The 20,393-nt window shown below is 39.2% G+C and overlaps 1 protein-coding gene and 1 pseudogene across 1 annotated transcript; one reads left to right on the forward strand and one right to left on the reverse strand.

Annotated features, from left to right (window-relative positions):
* Window positions 1–6,189: 6,189 nt before the first annotated feature.
* Window positions 6,190–18,250, reverse strand: LOC130679481 (uncharacterized). Its single transcript, XM_057488328.1, has 3 exons — window positions 17,997–18,250; window positions 13,135–13,318; window positions 6,190–6,456 (listed from the first exon to the last, which is right to left on the reverse strand). The coding sequence occupies exons 1-3, from the start codon at window positions 18,248–18,250 to the stop codon at window positions 6,190–6,192; spliced, it is 705 nt and encodes a 234-aa protein (XP_057344311.1).
* Window positions 18,233–18,908, forward strand: LOC118919499 (cAMP-dependent protein kinase catalytic subunit PRKX-like; annotated as a pseudogene).
* Window positions 18,909–20,393: the final 1,485 nt, after the last annotated feature.

Genomic DNA, 20,393 nt, shown 5'->3' on the forward strand with positions numbered 1-20,393 from the left:
AGTGAAACCAAGAAAACGAGTTAGGCACCTTAGGCATTTGTGAAAACTTATCTATGATATGGTGGATATTGTCCAATTGAACTTGAACAGTCTGAGAGAAATCAGACAAATTAAAACAACCCATTCCTGGGGACTGTTCACATCCCATATGTTCTTTTAACAGTAAATAGTCTGTAGTTGTAAGATTTTGGAGCGCTACAATTTGCACTTCTCCTAATTCTTGGTTGAGTTCCAATAGTATAGATCGAGCCAAATTTGTTGTTTTACTGTATGCAAAGGCCAGCTTAGATATCTCCTTCTTCATTCCCATGGAAAGTCCAGGAACTGGTGGGATGAGTACATCTACAGCTGTAGCAGTGCGTGGATCTCTGTTGGGGTTTTTTGATGATCATCTTCTTTCCTGAGTCTTCCAGAGAGTGCTGATGTTGGAAGTTCTTTTTCATATCGTATCTTAGTTGATGTTAGGGGTAGCCAAATCAGGCATTCATCCTCTGTATAAACACAAACAGCCCTTTGCCTACACTTTTATATGCCCTTTATACCCTTGTGTAGAACTCATTGGAGGTCACCACACAGGAACTGCCTTTTTTTTTCTTTCTTTCTTTTTTTTTTTGGTATCATCAATCTACACTTACATGACGAATATCATGTTTACTAGGCTCTTCCCTATACCAGGTCCCCCCATAAACCCCTTTACAGACACTGTCCATCAGCATAGCAAAATGTTGTAGTATCACTACTTGCCTTTTCTGTGTTGTACAGCCCTCCCCTTTCTCCCACCCCCCCATGCTTGCTAATCTTAATACCCCCCTTCTTCTTCCCACCCCTTATCCCTCCCTACCCACCCATCCTCCCCAGTCCCTTTCCCTTTGGTACCTTTTAGTCCATTCCTGAGTTCTGTGATTCTGCTGCTGTTTTATTCCTTCAGTTTTTCCTTTGTACTTATATTCCACAGATGAGTGAAATCATTTGGTATTTCTCTTTCTTCGCTTGGCTTGTTTCACTGAGCATAATACCCTCCAGCTCCATCCATGTTGCTGCAAATGGTAGGATTTGCCCTTTTCTTATGGCTGAGTAGTATTCCATTGTGTATATGTACCACAACTTCTTTATTAATTCATCTGTCCATGGACACGTAGGTTGCTTCCAATTCTTGGCTATTGTAAATAGTGCTGTGATAAACATAGGGGTGCATTGGTCTTTCTCAAACTTGATTGCTGCATTCTTAGGGTAAATTCCTAGGAGTGCAGTTCCTGGGTCAAATGGCATGTCTGTTTTGAGCATTTTGATGTACCTCCATACTGCTTTCCACAATGGTTGAACTAATTTACATTCCCACCAGCAGTGTAGGAGGGTTCCCCTTTCTCCCCAGCCTCGCCAACATTTGTTGTTGTTTGTCTTTTGGATGGCAGCCATCCTTACTGGTGTGAGGTGATACCTCATTGTAGTTTTAATTTGCATTTCTCTGATAATTAGCGATGTGGTGCATCTTTTCATTTGTCTGCTGGCCATCTGAATTTCTTTTTTGGAGAACTGTCTGTTCAGTTCCTCTGCCCATTTTTTAATTGGGTTATTTGTTTTTTGTTTGTTGAGGCGTGTGAGCTCTTTATATATTCTGGACGTCAAGCCTTTATCAGATCTGTCATTTTCAAATATATTCTCCCATACTGTAGGGTTCCTTTTTGTTCTATTGGTGGTGTCTTTTGCTGTACAGAAGTTTTTCAGCTTCATATAGTCCCACTTGTTCATTTTTGCTGTTGTTTTCCTTGCCCGGGTAGATATGTTCAAGAAGAGGTCACTCATGTTTATGTCTAAGAGGTTTTTACCTATGTTTTCTTCCAAGAGTTTAATGGTTTCATGACTTACCTTCAGGTCTTTGATCCATTTTTTGTTTACTTTTGTATATGGGGTTAGACAATCATCCAGTTTCATTCTCCTACTTGTAGCTGTCCAGTTTTCCCAGCTCCATCTGTTGAAGAGCCTGTCATTTTGCCATTGTATGTCCATGGCTCCTTTATTAAATATTAATTGACAATATATGTCTGGATTAATGTCTGGCTTCTCTAGTCTGTTCCATTGGTGTGTGTCTCTGTTCTTGTGACAGCACCAAATTGTCTTGATTACTATGGCTTTATAGTAGAGCTTGAAGTTGTGGAGTGAGATCCCCCCTACTTTATTGTTCTTTCTCAGGATTGCTTTGTCTATTGCTTTGGTGGTTCCATTTGAATTTTTGAATTTTTTGTTCCAGTTCATTGAAGAATGTTGCTGGTAATTTCATAGGAATTGCATCAAATCTGTATATTGCTTTGGGCTGGATGGCCATTTTGACGATATTAATTCTTCCTAGCCACGAGCATGGGATGAGTTTCCATCTGTTTGTGTCCCCTTTAATTTCTCTTAAGAGTATCTTGTAGTTTCAGAGTATAAGTCTTTCACTTCTTTAGTTAGGTTTGTTCCTAGGTATTTTATTTTTTTTGATGCAATTGTGAATGGATTTGTTTTCCTGATTTCTCCTTCTGTTGGTTCATTGTTAGTGTATAGGAAAGCCACAGATTTCTGTGTGTTGATTTTGTATCCTGCAACTTTGCTGTATTCCGATATCAGTTCTAGTAGTTTTGGGGTGGAGTCCTTAGGGTTTTTTATGTACAGTATCATGTCAACAGATAGTAACTTTTTACTATGTTAATATTAGTGTTACTATATGTGTTTGTAGACAATTATTTAAGTTAATGAATACAAGCAAAGTCTAGGAAATATTCCTCAGGGAAATGTAGTCAGCTTTTATTTTCACAGCCACAAAAATATTTTGGGGGTTGGAGCAAGACTTACAACTACCAGTGGTAGTTAATATATGTTATGGTATTCATAATTGGATTGAGTTACTCAGTCAGCTAAGGGAAAAGCTGTAGCTAGTTGAAATTCTTCTAGCAGACAGCTGCATGGACATGTCAGGAAACTAATTTAAAATGTTCCAGGATGAACATGAAGCTGACACGCCAGGCTGAATATGTGAGAAGCATGCTGAGTCTGAGATGGCACAAATTGCTAGAGCTTATTCTCCAATAAGAAATGGATCCCTTGGTTAAGGACACTGGAGGTACATCAAGGGGCACTGGCTGTAGGATAGCTTAAGTCTCCCTTCATTGGGAATTTCCCAGAGGGATGAACAGTGGTGAGATTTGGGGTAAACATACCATAGATCATCATCATGACAGATGAAGTCTCTGGAACTGTCTAGTGACAGGTTGCTTGTGTTAGGGTCCGGAGTCGACCACCTCTCAAATAGACAGAAGACACTCATGATAATGCAAGTCACACAGTGAGGTTTATTTTGAGTTAGCTGGGGTCCAAGTGTCTGCCCGACACAGCGGGTTTCAACAAGGACCCAGAGCACTCAAAGCCAAGCGTTTATATAGTATTTTCAAAGCACTTAACTCACAGTAGTTTTCCACAGTTACATATTATTTTTGCAAGTCACACACCTGGGGGTTAAGCAAGAGCAAGATAAGACCTCTCCTCAATTAGACAGAGTGGTTTTGCACGATAAGCTGACCAGGGTCGCAGGCACCCACAACCCGGAGTCCATGATTAATTTGTTCTTCAAAACCTGTTTATCAAGCCTTACCCAGTTCCTCCCCTGAGTCACGTACTCAGAAAATGGCTTTTCGGGCCTTACAGACAATATTCCAGTTTTCTACATTAAAAGCTTCTCATTTGCCTAGATTTTTTGCCAACCTCCACTTAGCTAAGTCCCTTTCCTTTATATCTGAGAGGACTATGTATTTCTATTATTATTCATGAGGGTTTCCATATGGTTTTTAGAGGTGATGTGACATCTTAACTGTCAAAATCTGAAGCATATACATATACTTTGACTCTAGCTCCCCTTTAGGCATTTATCCGAAGGAAATAGTTGCATACGTGTGCAAAGATTTATGAGCAATATCGTTTACTGCAGCCCTGTTGATAATGGCAATAAATTTTAAACAAATTAAATGGGGATTGGTTAAATATATTACAGTGTGTCATAATGGAGAATACTCTGCAGCCTTTCAAGAGGATGAGATACCACATACACTGTCATGGAGATATGTCAAAATACATTATGTTACTCTATTTTAAAACTTTTTTTAAAGCTTCCAGTGCAAGAAGGCAAATTAAACAAAACATATATATCTTCTCCTTGGAGCCTCTGTTTAAATAAGAGTTGAGAAGAAGAAGAAGAAGAAAAAAAGACAACATCAGAGAGCACATGAGGGAGATCGTCAGCAGGGAAAAAGTGTCAACATCCTCTAGAAGACTGGAGTCCATGGAGGAGTACGGACTGACAGGGCGGAGCCGAGAAAGCCCGAGGACACACACACTCAGACTATGCCTCTCAGGTAGAGGCCCGTCTACCAGCAGAACCTCCAAGAGGCTGAGGACTGGGAAATGGCAGGCCTGAAATCAGGTGGGGCTCATGGGGCTGAAAGTAGAGATATTGGCTGGAATGTTTGTGGACAGTCAGCTCCTGCCCCCTTCCCCATATCATTAATCTAAAATTGGTGGATACCAGGCACTTGTACTGTAATGATTTACAGAGATCTGCAAATCTTCTGACATCCTCCCAGGCCCTCTATTTCACCCTGAACAGGCTAGTGGGGGCATGATGAGAAGCACAAGGTGGGCATTCATAGTCCCTGAGGAAATGTATTTACATGTGGCTCCCTAGGTGGCCCACCTGGCCTTACTTCAGAGGTCACTTACCCATGCTTGCTGTCTGCGCACCACCTCATACAGCCGGAGGCAGCCTTCCACTGTGACCCCCCGGGGGGATGGACGTGCCATAGATCCTGTGTGCTGGGACTCACGTTTGCTCTGTACAGACAGAAGATGACGAAATCAAGCTTTTAGGATGATAGAGTTGGTATTATCTTCTCTATACAAACACCACATCCTTACTTATGAACAACAACTAATAAAAGCAACAATGAAACAATTTAGGTCAGACCAGTGTGCTTTATGTGATATTGACCCTGTTCAAATTGTTTTCCTTAAAAACTGGATGCTTGTTGATTTGGGCAGATTTTTCTTCTCCCTTAACTATTTGTTTTGCTCTGCCCAGAAAACTTTTCCCCCTTCTTCTGTTAAGTATCCAGTTGTGCCCAGGTCATGTGGATGGAGCAACCCCAACCCACATCCCCAATTCTTCTGCACTCCTAGCCTCAGGGGTAATCATACAACCAGCCTACGATCAAAGGACTCTGTCACCCTGTATCTGCTTCAGGAATGAGGCGTATGACCCAAGCTGGGGCAGATTCCACCTCTCTTTTTCTGATGGAGCTTCCGAGAGGGCTTTCTCTTCATCTGCAGATGTTAACCTAGGAAGATGTGTGTTGAGAGCTACCAACAGCCATCTTGCCATATGGAGTCTACATGAAAAATAAACCATGAAGAGTGAGGCAGAATTGAGAGATGGAGGGGCAAAGGCCTGTGTCTGGGTCACTGGATCATGCCAGAAATGATGTAAACCAGACATAAGCAGAAAAAAGATAGCCTAACTGATTCTAAATGCATTCCTAGACTGCCTACTTAGAAATTAATTAATAATCAATTATTTAATTAATTCCTTTCTCTCTCCCTTGTTTTGCTCAAGCTGGTTTAAATTGGTTTTCTGTTTCTTAAACACCACTCCTAAATAATACAATAATCCATTATAGAAAGCCCTCCAAAACTTCATTTAACCTCAAGAATGACTGAAATTTATACCTGGAGAGGATCTCAGCAATTCTGTCCAGCACCAGATAGGAAGGACACCACCAATAACAATTTAACTCTTTTTAAGTAGGAGAAACAAAGTTGGGGACAAAAGAGACAAAAGGGGGTAAAAATTCATGCAGAGTGAATGCTAAATAAATTCAAGAGCTGGTATAAATTTTACACTAAGCCTTCCAGCAGCCAACACAAAAAGGGAGACTTTATGAGTTAAACAGATGCAATGCTCATGAGAAAAAACAACCCAACTGCTCATAAAATTAATTAGTATTCTTGGTGTTAAGAACAGAGGGGAATTTCTCTCTCTGGGTCTCCATAAAAAGCACACTGGGTGATGTAGTCAACATTGTCCCTACCAACAGCTACAAGAAGCAGCAGTCATTATTTTTCTCTGGGTAAGTTCAAGTGTTGTAGGACGTATTAAACACTTCAGCTTTAGACAGCCACCATTGTCTTTTGTCTTAAGCTCATTAAAACCCTTCCCTTGGTTCCTTTTGGTGCTGAGGAGGCCGATGGGAAGGCAGGGCTTGTGACAGGAGATGTGGGAACAAATGAAGTCTGATCTAGGTCTGAAGTAGATCTAGAGGATGTTGAAGTTTTAGAGGGAAGTGGGCTCTCTTGCTGATGGGCTAAGACATGATCTATCACCCATCCACAGTAAGAAGATAGCTTGGGAGGAGGCATACTTTCTTCTAAAATATCCTAGAGAGAAGAAGAGGGTGAAGCCCAACTTGCATGTCATCTGATCTCAGCAATCAAAGATAATTTTATCCTTAGAATCCACTACAAGCCTTACTGAGAATCTAAGAATGCCCAATACATATGCTTATACTTAACAAAGATGCAAAGTAATTGTATTAACCATCAGAGCTGAAGAGAAAGCACAGTAGTTTCTTGATAATGACCCTGACTACTTTTAGGGTATGGGACTAAATAACCCTAACTACAGAAAAAAGAAGAATGTACAAAGAAGGTCATTAAAGCATATTTGAAAGCAACCTGAAACGCTGGAACAGAAATGAACACAAGAGGAATTTTGAAGTAAACTACCATATACATGATCAGTGGAATATCAGTCACTTAAAAATACTGTGAATCCTATGTAATATACTTAACGTTAAATTTTTTTCCCCAGTTTGATTGAAAAACAATCACATACATCACTGTAGAAGGTATACAGCATGATCGCTTGATTTACATATACTGTGAAGTGACTATCACAGTAAGTTCACCTAACAACTCTCTTCTCATAAATAGATGCAATAAGAAGAATAAAAAAGGAAAAAAGAACTTCTCCTTGTGAGGAGAACCCTTAGGATTTACTCTCTTAACTTTCTTTATATTGCACACAGTGTTAGCTATATTCATCATGTTGTTATATAACCATTATATAACCATTCCTTATTTATTTTATAATTGGAAGTTTGTATCATTTGACCACTTTCCTTCATTTCGCTCTTCCCAAGATTCAATTCTAAGCAAAATACCAAGGGGATGAATCAATATGGCTACAATTACCAGAAATAAAAAATACTACTACACTAAAAAGAATAAATAAAGGAAATAAAGTTATGCTTGAGTGATGAGTGACATATTTCTCCTTAAATTTTGTTTTTAATTTTGATATGAACATGTAATTCTTTAAATGAAAATAGGCTTATTAAGAAAAAGGCAAAAAACGTGGTTACAACAGTGATTAAAACTGTATGGTAATGGCACAAGAATAGACATATATATATAGATCAATGGAACAGAATTAGTGAGCAGAAATAAACCCACACATATGTGGTCAATTAATACATGACAAAGGGGGCAAGAATATACAATGGGGACCGGACAGTCTTTTCAATAAATGGTGTTGGGAAAACGGGATAGCTACATGCAAGATCACTGTCTTACATCATACACAAAAGTAAACTAGCAATGGATTAAAGACCTATATGTAAGACATGACATGATAAAACTCTTAGAAGAAAACACCAGCAAGAATCTTGTGAACATCAGCACGAGTAATTTTTTTTCTGGATACATCTCCTCAGATGAGAAAAATAAAAGCAAAAATAAACAAGTGGGACTACATCAAACTGAAAACTGCCCAGCAAAGGAAACCAACAAAATAAAAGGCAACCTACTGTATGGGAGAATATATGTGCGAGCAATATAGCCAAGAAGGGGCTAATATTCTGAATATCTGAAGAACTCATACAACTCAACACCAAAAACACCCAAACAACCCAATTCAAAAATTGGCAGAGGACCTGAATAGATACTTTTGCAAAGAAGACATACAGATGGCCAACAGACGCACGAAAGGATGCTCAACATCACTCATCAGTGGGGACACAGATCAAAGTCACAATGAGGTACCAACTCATGCCAGTCAGAATGGCCACTGCCCAAAAGACATGAATGATAGTGCTGGCGAGGATGCAGAGAAAAGGGAACCCTCCTACACTGTTGCTGGGAATGTAAATGGTGCAGCCACTGTGGAAAACAATATCAAAGTTCCTCAAAAAACCAAAAACAGGAATACCATATGACTCAGCAACTCCACTTCTGGGAATTAACCCAAAGACAACAAGATCACTAATTCGAAAAGATATATTACAGCTATGTTTACTGCACAATATTTACAGTAGGCAAGATACAGAAGCAACAAAGTTATCTACCAAGAAATGAATGGATAAAGGTGATGTTGTACATATACACAATATTATTCAGCCATACAAAAGTAGGACATTCTGACATTTGTGACAATGTGGATAGACCTAAAGGGTATCATGCTAAGCAAAATAAGTCAGAGAAAGACAAATGCCACATGATTTCACTTAAATGTAGAATCCAAAAAACAAAACAAACAGAAAGAAATAGACCCATAAGTACTGACAACAGACTGTTGGTTACCACAGGGGAGGGGATGGGGGGATAGATGAAATAGGTGAAGGGGATAGAGAAGTACAAACCTCAAACTATAAAATAACTTAGTCATAGGAATGGGAGTGCAACATAGAGAATATAGCCAGTAGTAGAGTAATATCTTGGTATAGTCATGAGGGGAAAACTACACTTACCTAATGAGCACTTAGTAATGTTTGTAATTACTGAGTCACTATGCTGTACATCTGAAATCAATATAATATTGCATATCAACTATATTTCCAATAAAAAAGTAGTTTGTTACATAAAAAGCAATGGCTTAAATAAAGTGGGATTCATAACTATTGTCTCTAAGATGTCTGGTGTACAGTGCTTTAACCCAGAGAAACTTACACCATTTAACTGCAGTTAAAGCAAACTGCACATTTTGCCTGAGAACTGTACTCAAGGTCAGGAAAATATTACCAGGAAATATGGAGAAACATTGTAACAGTGATCCAGAGTACTGAGTTTGGAATCAAACTGTCTTGGTCTGAATTCCATATCTGCATTCCATTTAGCTGCATGACAGCGAGCAAGTTATCTAACCCCTCTGTGCCTGAACTTCATCACTCCTTAAATGGTATAGTAAAAAGGCTCCACCTCCATGGATTTGGGGAGGATTAAGTTAGCAATAGACATAAAGGACCTAGAACAGTACCTGACACATAACTACTCAAAAACTGCAAACAATTATTTTACCTAGATCAATGGTCCTCAAGTACAGTCAGTTTTACCCCCAGGGGACATATAGCAATGCCTGGGAACATTTTTGGTAGTCACAAGTGGGAGGGTGCCACCAGCAGCTAGTGGAAGAGGCCAGGGATGCTGATAAACACCGTATAAAGCACCCATGACAACGAAGACTTACCCAACCCAGCCCACAAGGTCAATAATGCTGTGCTGGAGATGTGACCTGCACCAGAGGTACACAACCCATGGACAATAAACCCAAGGAGAATAATCAGAACAGAGAATCAAACAGGCTGTATGCACATTTTAAACAGTAATGAAGCTCATTTTAAAGACACTGTCCAAGTAATGTTGAGACAACATTTTTTTCTCATTCCTTACACCAAAATAAATCCCAGGGCTGAAGTTTCAGATGTAAAAAGCAAAAACGCCATAATCAGAAAAAACTGACAGACTAGGGGGGAAAAAAAAGCAATGTATATACAGATAAGGGCTATTATTATTCCTAGTACATAAAGAACGTGTAAACTTCAATATACTGAAACCTAAAAAAAAAAGTGAGCAAAAGACACAATACCAGCAATTCACAAATAAAACTGGCTCTTGAAAAAATGAAAAAACATCCCATCTTATCAAAAGACTAATGCACTGCAAAACTATCCTGAGATCTCACTTTTACCCATTAGCTAGGCATAAATAAAAATCAGAGTAACACATTCTGTTGGCAAGGCAATGGGCCAACAGGCAAGATCATGTATTGCTGACTGGAAAGCAAACTGATACATCCATTATTGGGGGGAGAAGTGTGTGAACGTGGCAATATATAACAGAACTAAATCTATGTTTCCCTTCTGACCTAGAAATCTCAATTCAGAGTATCCGTAAGACACACTTGCCACAAAATTGAAAATGCACATGCACAAGGTCACAAGTAATGGATTATACTCATTAAAAAAACAGGAACCCGGAAGTCCATGCTGATAGAATTAAAACTCTTCATCAAGGTAGACTGCCAGCTAACAAGTGTAGAAGGAATGACGAATAGCAAGAAACACTATTTGGCTACAGCAGAGAGGTCACTGATTTAGGCGAAACCATTAATGAATGCAAAAGGTGGAAGTTTCATGGGGGAAACAATACTAGTGTAATCTTGGAATAACTCCCCACAAAATACTAATTAGTTACAAAGAGAAAACTGATGAATTAGGTGGTCATATCTGGCAGATACCAATGCAACCTGGTGATCAAGGTTAGCATCTCTAGTACTGGGGATGGATTGAAGCATCTGTGATTCCTGGTGTGACTTACTGAGAACGCAGCATCATTATCTGTGGTATTCCTGCCATGAATGAATATCCGCAGTCTATACCAGATAGATCCATACTGGGATTTATCCTATAGAATGTAAGGTATCTACTCTTTAAAACTGTCAAAGACATAAAAGACAGGCAAACGCTTCCTATCTGTAGCTAAATCATTAGCAACTCCGGAACAAGAATTATGCCTTAATTGTCTCTACATCACCCTAACGCCTACTGTCTAATACTAATACAGAGCTTTGCAAATCCTTGGAACAGTGACTACACCACCATTAAACAATTCCTGTCTGCCTAATGTCTTCTAAAAATCTGGTCTTTTCACTGGCAGCAGTAAGTTAGGTCAAGTTTACCATTTGCTGCTAAAAATGTGGATCACCCAGTACAAGAGATGCACAGTTTGGGAAATAAATACATTGCTATACATAATTGAAAACTAACATAAAATTTCAGTCATTAAATTGGTATGATTTAGTAAGGAGATTTCAAGATTAAATCTCTTTGACATTGTCAAAGAAAGCCTGGTGGCTAAGTGCTTGGGGTTGAACAGTATTTGTCCACAGTGGTTAGCTGAAGCTCATTTTGTTTTCTTAGAATTACTTCTGTTAAAAAATAAAACTAAATTTATATTAATTTAATAAGTTTCTCCTATTGTGAAACAAAATTCTGTTTATGAAATGAGTTGTAAAATATAACTTAATAAGAAGAAAGATGTACAGTTAAAGATGAAAGTGTAACAGCACTTTTATCTTACTCTCCTCTGTATTCCAACAAAGTCAAAAATAGAGAAAGAAATGTGCATCATGGGAAATATATGTTAACTAAGTAGACAGTTAAAAAAACTCATGAATATTATAGATGTGGACTTGGATTACCCAAAAATATGTCAATATATATGTATGTGCTGTTTCTCTACAGTGAATAAGGTGAATGGAAGAAAAATCATCAAACAGATAATAACACCACTACCTAAAATCAGAAAAGAAGAATGATTCCATCAAACTTTTAGTATAATCTAATAAACAAGTCTCAAGAAAAATAGATTGCCACTGATTTCTGATTCTAGTTAACATTCTGTGCTTATAAAAACCTAATTAGAATCTAAAGCAGTTTAAGAAAAATTGTATTCAATAAATTTTATTCTCAGTATAGTGGTATTTAAATGTTCTGAAGCTTGCAAATATGCAAGCAATATTATCTCCATGAACCCATGTTAAAAATAAGAACTTAAGGACATTATCTAACCAAGTAAAAAGTAAAATAAATTAGTGTGAATGAAAAGTTCTTTGTTAAGAACCACTGGGGAGTAGCAAAACCATTAAAGTGAAAAATTACTCAGAAATATTGGAATAATGTTTTCAGCATAGATTATAATAGAAAAATCAGTAAGATAAAATTGATGATGTATTTACATAGCCAAGATGAGTGTAATGTTTAATTTCCTTAATATTTTTACTTTGTTAAAATAGAGTTACTACATTACTTTGAAAGAGTCGATTTAAAAAATAAGTTCTGTTTTATATTATGGTAGGAACTAATATATATTATTTTTATGTATGGACATACATGTCTATACATATAAACAAATATGCACACACATATGTGCAGACATACGCATACACATACCGTTTCCATTTTGAAACAAGGTAGAAACATTTAAATATTGAAGTCACAATAAAAGAGATCCCAGATGGAGTGCTTGAAATCTTGTCCATAATCTGTTACCCGCTTCCTACACTAGTTTTTATCAAATAGTGGAAAAATAGGACACGACTGTTTTCATATATTACTGCCTTTGCTCAATCTCTTCAAGATCTAGTTCAAAAACAAACTTTATGTCTGTGTTCATTTTACCATTTCTGACTTTATGCCTGTTTAGTTTTTCATTCTATTAATTTGTCATGTATTCAAAAATAGAAATTTTAATGAAAAAATACTCTTTGAAAAAACAAATGCAAATTATGAGCCTCATATATTTGGATCAGTATTTTTTTTCTATTGATGATAATTCGAGGCAGGTGCCTCAAATGTAAAAAAACCATTTCCGGTCTACAAAATAAACATGTCTTGAAGAGTTTTGACACTTGCCATTAAATTGCACCTCTCGTACTATTAAAAATTAAAAAATGGTTATTCATACAATTAAAGAAAAAAAAAGAGATGCACAGCAAATTAATTGACCCTGTGAGCTAGAATTGGTCTGGCTGCAGACAGTAATGAAGCCTTCAGAGAAAAAAGCACCTCTAAAGTATGGAGAGCTCCCAGGAAAGGATTGAATAGGCAGGAGAGGGCAGAAACTGTAGAAAGGGCGAGGCACACACAGGAGTCAAGAAACAAATGTAGGTTAGAAAGAACGCACTGGGTCCCGGGCAGGACACGCCCAGGGCTCTGTAACAGCAGGAGTCCGTGGCGAGGGATCGGAAGGGCCACCGCCCCCTCCAGCGCCACTGCTCACGTCGCCCCACAGCAGCAAGTCGCAGTTGTAGCAGAGGCGACCTTTGTCCGAACTGCGCAGCGCCTCCAGGGTCTCCCAACAGCGACCCTGCCACGGCATGGCTAAGTCTCCTGCGCCTTCTCGCAGACACCTTCTCGCAAACGCCTTCTCACAGACGCCTTCTGCAGATGCCGTCACGCAGACTCTGTGGTGGCAACACAGAGGCTTGAATCAGCCACGCCCAAACTGGCGCGCGCACGTGCAAACCCTCCCCTAATGGCTTAGAGCCCGCTTCCGCCGCCCAGCCAGTCTTCCAGCGCGCCTGGAAGAGTTAAAGAGTTACCATTGAACCAGCCACTCTTCTCCTAGGTATATACCCAATAGAGATGCAATGTGCATCCACACAAAACTTGCAGAATATTCGTAGCAGCATTGTTCATAATAATTAAGAAGTGGAAACCCAAATGTCCATCAGTTGATGAGTAAACAAAACATGGTGTATCCATACAACATATTACTAGGCCACAAAAATGAAGTACAAACACATGCTACAGCATGAATGAACCTTGAAAATTTTTTCTAAGTGAAAAGAAGCTGGTTACAATATTGTTTGATTTCATTTATGTTAAATGTCCAGAAATGATAAATCCATAGAGGCTTGATTACTGGTCACCAGGGGCTGGGTGGAAGGGGAAATGGGTGGTGGCTGCTAATGAGTATATTTGATTGTAGGCTAATGTAAATGTGTTAGAACTGGATAAAGGTGCTAGTTGTGTTAGGCAGGAAAATAGATATGAGCAGGGAGGAAAGAGAACAAGGTCAGTAAGCTCCCTAGAAAGGACTCAGTTAACCAGTTAGAACTAGAAATCCAGAAAAGACTCAGAGTTAAAGTTAATCAGTTAAAGCTCAAAAGGTCAAGAGTAACTTGGCCTTGAATGTTTGAATATTCCCCAGATAAAGAGAAGTATCTGAGCACAGCCCAGGTCTTCATTGTGTCAATTAGATCATTGTAAGATTTACTCTAGCCTGCTAAAACGCCCACCTATTGTGGGTATAAAATTGTAACATTTCCAGACTAGCTCGCCTGGCTTTAGTACATCTGCATATCAATAGGCGTTCAGGAGTGGAAAGAGTATGGCTTTAGTGCATCAGCACCATTCCTCAGGGGTGAAGAGAAGTTCATTTCCCTATCAGTGGGTAATTACCTGGGCTAGGAGGGCTTATCTGTACCTGAGAGGTGAGGGGGAGGGCGGGTTTTTGGCTTCTGCTGGAGCAGGAAATAGAGAAACGGCCCCAGACTGCAGTTTGTATGCAATAAACGGATTTTAAACTTTATTTCTCCCTTGGACTGATCATGGTTTTTAGAGGTATTTTGCCCTGGGATTTCCTCTCCCCGGACTTACACCTATAAACAGCATAATAAAAACAGGGAGATCCCACCTTAAAGCCAGAGCAGTCCTGTGGGAATGTTCAGACCATATTCCCGCTGCTCAAGCTTGTGACAGTAAAAGGCAAAGCCTGTCTCAGAGCCTCCCGAGCCCGAGGGAGCCTTCCCCTCTTCCCTGTTACTGCTCCATCCTCTCTCGTGCTCCGCCCCTCTCCCTCCTGCCACTCCAGCCACTCTGCGGCCCCTGTTCTGACACATTCAGCTGGGCCCTCCCCAGGGTCTGCGCACGCGCTGCTCCTTTTGCCTTACTTAAGCACGTGGTTCCCTCCTCATCTAACCTACTTTAGATCACCGCTCAGACTGAAGCTTCTCATTAATACCTCGGGAAAAGATGGGATGGAGACGGGTGAAATGGACCAAAAGGTACAAACTTCCAGTTATAAAACAAATAAGTCATGGCCTAGCAAAACCTTTGTAGGGTCGGAAAAGGTCGGCAGCTACCCCCCAATCCGCTTCTTGCCTTGTCTTTGCACAGGCATAACTCACCAAAAATATCTTCCACAAGTGTAACTTCATCCTTAGTATCTGCTTGTTGGAGATTCAGCCTGCCTCAACTAACTAATCTCTATACATTTTCTGATATAATTAAGGAAAGCTCTTTCAGAGGATTGTACTAATATATTACTTTGCACTTAAATTAGTAGAGAGCCATATTATGGAAATGGAAATTTTAACAGGCAATTTTCTAGTTATGGGGTCCAAATCTACATTTTAGTATAAAAATAGTATACATATATACTTAGTATAGAAATAGAAATATATATATATATATAAATCTTTCTAAAATTAAAGAGAGAGGGAAATTATAAAATATTTTAGTCAGTCGCATGAGGTATTATCAACTCATAAGCAGGGGATAAAAAAATATAAGAAGGAGGATTAATGAGTGAATAACCAAGCTATTAGTTTTCAGCTTGCTAGGTAAAAGAGCCATAATCTCATAGCTTTGTTTCAATAGCTGTCTTCTACTAAAAAAATATAGTGTTCATGATTAATGCCTATAAATTGACAAATGTAAAATTTAAAGCACAACAAAGAAAGAAGAAATATATTCTGATCTTTACCTCAATTCCATGAATCATTTTGAACAGGAATTTATAATTTCCAAATAACTGAAATACAAATTAATATAAAAATCATTTTACAAGATAACAAAAGAACGCTTAATTTGGGGTATTAAAAAATAGAAAATTGAGTTGAAATATGCCAGGATCAAATACTTATTCTTTACATAAAAAGGAAATATAATCCCTGTTGTCCTCCCATGGTTTTGATAAAAGTATAATTTATTACACTCTGACAGAGCACATGTTCACAGAAATTATGCCCTTTATAATTTTGTTGAACATTTTATTACCATGTCCTCAGTGGTATTTATCATTTCATGGACAATTGGCAGTTAAAAAGGTTCAAACATTAACATTTTAATTAATCCACAGGTTTATTCTGAAAATAAGCTATGCACAATGTGCATTCATTATTACTTCTTCCCTTGAGCAGCTATCAACTTCATGTAACTAGCCTTTATGATTTTTACCTTTTCTTGAGAACGTGTGTTTGGCATTTGATTATTCCAATAAAGAGAATTTATTTGAAAAATTCAAGTTACAGATGTTCACACTATAAAAACAGTGAGTTAAATTAGGTTTTGAACACAAGTTTAGTCAAATTATTTCTAGGCTACTCAAGAATTTTTTGCCTTGTTGCATTAAAAAATTAACATAATCCTCTATGAGAACAAAGTTGTAAGCGTCAATATAAAAAGCAACTTTCCTTTACTCAAGTGTGTTCTACAATAAATACTTTTTGACTTTCTAGAATTTGACAGTGTCTACATTCAAAATGTAAATTTTAAATGTTAGGTTTCCTATGGATGAACAATTTTTGTCCATCAGCTCTCTATTGGTTCATTGTAGCTTGCATTTGTGACAAAGGATTAAAGGCACCGGAGCCCTTTAATCAGAATCATTAAAATATAAAAAGCAAAGCAGTAATTTACTTATGAAGTAAACTTTAGTAGAACATGGTTGTTTAAGTAGGCTATTGATCAAATTACACTTCACTTCAGAAAAGACAGAATATTAATAAATGAGACAGTTTGGTAGACTCAGAAAGTATTTAAATCCTAGAATAGGGGAGAAAAGTGGTATAATTTCCTTATAAATCTTTAATGCTAGAGTAGATATTTTTGGGGGTATCTTTCAGCGCTACAATTCGTTGATTCTGGGATGTCTGTGGTATTTGTTTCTTGAAGATCATTTCATCAGTTTCTATCTATTGCATTTGACACAATTGCCTCATACATACTATTTTTAAAAAATCAGTTGATAAGCTTTATTTTTCTTGGAAGTTTTAGGTTTACAGAAAATTGTAGCAAAAGTACAGGGAGTTTCTTATACCCACTCTCTTCTCCAGCTTGGCAGTTTCTCTTATTATTAACACCTTGGATTAGTGTTGTCCATTTGTTACAACTGATGAAACAGTATCGGTACATTATTATTAATTGAAGTCCATAGCTTACATTAGGGTTCAGCTCTATGGGTTTTGAAAAAATGTATCATGTCATGGATCCACTATTACATATGGAATAGTTTCACTACTCTAAAATCCTCTATGCTACACCTATTCATCCCTCTCTGGCTCCACTGAGCATTTTACTTTCTCTGTAGGTTCTCCTTTCTCAGAATGTCATATAGTTGGAATCACTCCATACTAACATTTTCAAACTGGTGCTACCATTTTAGTCCTAGATCTTCCATCTTTGCTTTGTGTCTTTGAATGTGTCTTTCAAAATAGTAGAGTCTTAGCATGTGCTTTATTACGTAGGTGATACTTATATTTAAGAACCAACTTCCATTAGTTTAAGGATACTTCTGGCAATAAATGGCATCAAGTTCTATCTAAGTGTTCAAATATGATTTTGATAAGTCTTTTGTATATCTACATTGCGATATTAGTTTTATACACTAGTGCGCATTTTTACTTTATATACTTAGGCTAGTAAGTACTGCTTTTAGCTTTTTTAATGTCTAGCATCTTTGCAAAAGCATATTTTACATACTGAATTTTTATACAACCTGAATCAAAATATTGCTAATACATTAGCTATATCATGTGTGATCTTTCTTAGTGCTTCTATCTGTAGTGGAATACATAATCTAATTATTGTTGTGGTTGTGGGTTTTAAAATATATTTTATCTGTTTTCTTCTTGCGATTGTTTAGAATACTGTTGCCCCCCAATTTTTTAATATGATGGTTATGTGAGACTGTGACTATAATGACTGTGTAAATGGATCACTACTCTTAATACTGTCATTCATGAGACCAGAAGATGAAATCTTCCATGTTCACCAAAAATACAAATTACCTGCTTCTCTTTATTAAATGTAGAACCATGAAAGTTAGGATATCTTTACTTATCATTTAAAAAATACAATGTAGGCTCCGGCGTGCGGGCAGCGCCCGCGGCGGCGGCAAACACCGGGCGCCAGGAATGTGCAGCGAGTCGGGAGCCCGCGGCCGGGCCGCGCCCCCCGCGCAGGCCGCGCCCCCGCCGCCCGGGCCCCCGCGCGCGCCCCCAGAGGTCGGCGGCTACTCCCACAAGCTGCTCCTGCTCCTCCTGCAGTGAGCGCCGCGCCGCACCCCGCCATAGTCCCCAGAGCGCCGCCGGGACGCGGAGGACGCACATGGCCGTGAGCCGCTGATGCCGCCGCCGCCGCGCCGCCCGCCCAGGCTGCGTCCCGGGAAGCCCGGCGCCCCGCGCGCCCCGGACCTGAGCGCGTCCCTATGGAGGCGCCCGAGCCGGCCGCGGCCGGCCCCGAACCCCCGGAGAGCCGCGCCGAGGCACCCGACAGCGCGCCCCAGCCGCCCGCCTACCGCCTGCAGGACTTCGACACGCTGGCCACCGTGGGCACAGGGACATTCGGGCGCGTGCAGCTTGTCAAGGAGAAGACAGCCAAGCATTTCTTCGCCCTCAAGGTGATGAGCATTCTGGACGTCATCCGCCTGAAGCAGGAGCAGCATGTGCACAACGAGAAGTCGGTGCTGAAGTAAGTCAGCCACCCATTCCTGGTCAAGCTGTTCTGGACGTGGCACGACGAACACTTCCTGTACATGCTGATGGAGTTCGTGCCCGGCGGCGAGCTGTTCAGTTACCTGCGTAACCGGGCCGCTTCTCCGGCAGCACCGGACTCTTCTACTCGGCGGAGATCGTGTGCGCCATCGAGTACCTGCACTCCAGGGAGATCGTGTACCGGGACCTGAAGCCTGAAAACATATTGCTGGACAGGGACGGTCACATCAAGCTCACCGACTTTGGGTTCACCAAGAAACTGGTAGACAAGTAAGTGACCGTCTTCTTCCCTTTCCTGCACCCACAGCCACCCCCTCCCCGTCCAGCTGATCTCACTCAGCATAACGCCCCCAACCAAGGTCCATCCATGTTTTCACAGACAGCATGATTCCCCTTTTCACAGCCAAATAATATTCCCTTGCATATACAGACCACATCTTTATCCAGTCATCTGTCAATGTACATCGAGGGGGTTTCCACGTCTCGGCTGCACATTTGGTTACAGGGCAAATGATTTTGTTTGCAAACTGGTCAGAATGAAGCTCACAAAACTTCAAAAATAGAAACGTGAAGAGGTTTAAGAAAGAGAGACAGAGAGCTGGAGACCGGACTGTATTACTTTGGATACATCCCAGCTGTTGATAATAACATGCAGTCATAAAATATTCCATTAAGAGGAACAGAGATGAACATTTTCTTCCTCTGGACCTTTTTAGTAATTTATGTTCCTGAAATTAATCTTGATCTAGAACAGGGGTGTCCAAATGAAATGCAATACCAACCTCATGTGTTACTTAAAATGTTCAAGTAGCTGTGTTTTAAAAAGTGGAACAGGTGCATGTCATTTCATGATATAGTCTATTTAATTCAGAACAGTTGACACTTGAACAGTGAACATAGGGGCAGTGACCCCCATTGACCCCCACACAGTTGAAAATCAAGGTATATAACTTTTGATTCCCCCAAAACTTAACTGCTCAGAGCCTACTTTTGACCAGAAACCTTATTGTATACTGTATTCTTATCATAAAGGCAGCTATAGAGAAAAAGAAAATGTTAATAAGAAAATCGTAAGGAAGAGAGGATGCATGACAGCCTTTTCATGTAATACAGTATTTTCATGTAATAATATTTTCATTGAAACAAATCTAAGCAAAAGGATTTTTATGAACCACAATTAAAACCTGTGTTGGTCAAGGGTCTGCTGTACATCCCGAATATGATCATTTCAACATTTAATCGAGTTTTTCAGTAGTTGCTAGTATTGGTTTTTAAATTTAAATTTACAGACCATTAAAATTTCAGTTCCTCAGAAAAAAAAATACAATGTAGTCTACAAACTATGAAAGTGTTGTGAGTGCTAATTTATACTCCTTATAGTTAAATGGAATAGCTTCAGAAAGGCAAGCCATTATCTTTTGTCCCTCAAGCCCATTTCTGTAAGGATTTTCCAGAAATTATGAGATTTCAGACTACAAATAAAAACTCTTTTGAACAAAACATCCTATACATTCCGTACCTACAATTAATAAAGCAAACACTGCTCAGCACATAGATGTTGAAAGGAAAGGAGAGCAAATTGGAATAGCACATAACAGATGAGTGTGGAAAATGACCTGAATGTTACTACTCTCTATATTAGAAAATAGAAACATCGAATATAAATTCCCCAAAGAAATGCTTGCACCTGGCCCAATCTATCTCCCATCTTGTTAGAGAACTAGAAGGCCAATTGTTTTTATTGCTAAGTTAGGTAGTG

This window comes from Manis pentadactyla, chromosome 1 (assembly GCF_030020395.1).
Source record: "Manis pentadactyla isolate mManPen7 chromosome 1, mManPen7.hap1, whole genome shotgun sequence".
Classification (NCBI taxonomy): domain Eukaryota; kingdom Metazoa; phylum Chordata; class Mammalia; order Pholidota; family Manidae; genus Manis; species Manis pentadactyla.

What these genes read in the sequence shown, in the direction of transcription:
- LOC130679481 (XM_057488328.1), bottom strand. Translation starts at nt 18,250, where the DNA reads ATGTGCGTCCTCCGCGTCCCGGCGGCGCTCTGGGGACTATGGCGGGGT. An exon ending in CGCACGCCGGAGCCTACATT is followed by an intron (nt 13,319 to 17,996) that starts GTATTTTTTAAA and finishes TTGCCACCACAG; the next exon opens with AGTCTGCGTGACGGCATCTG. An exon ending in ACTTGCTGCTGTGGGGCGAC is followed by an intron (nt 6,457 to 13,134) that starts GTGAGCAGTGGC and finishes TCTTCTCTCTAG; the next exon opens with GATATTTTAGAAGAAAGTAT.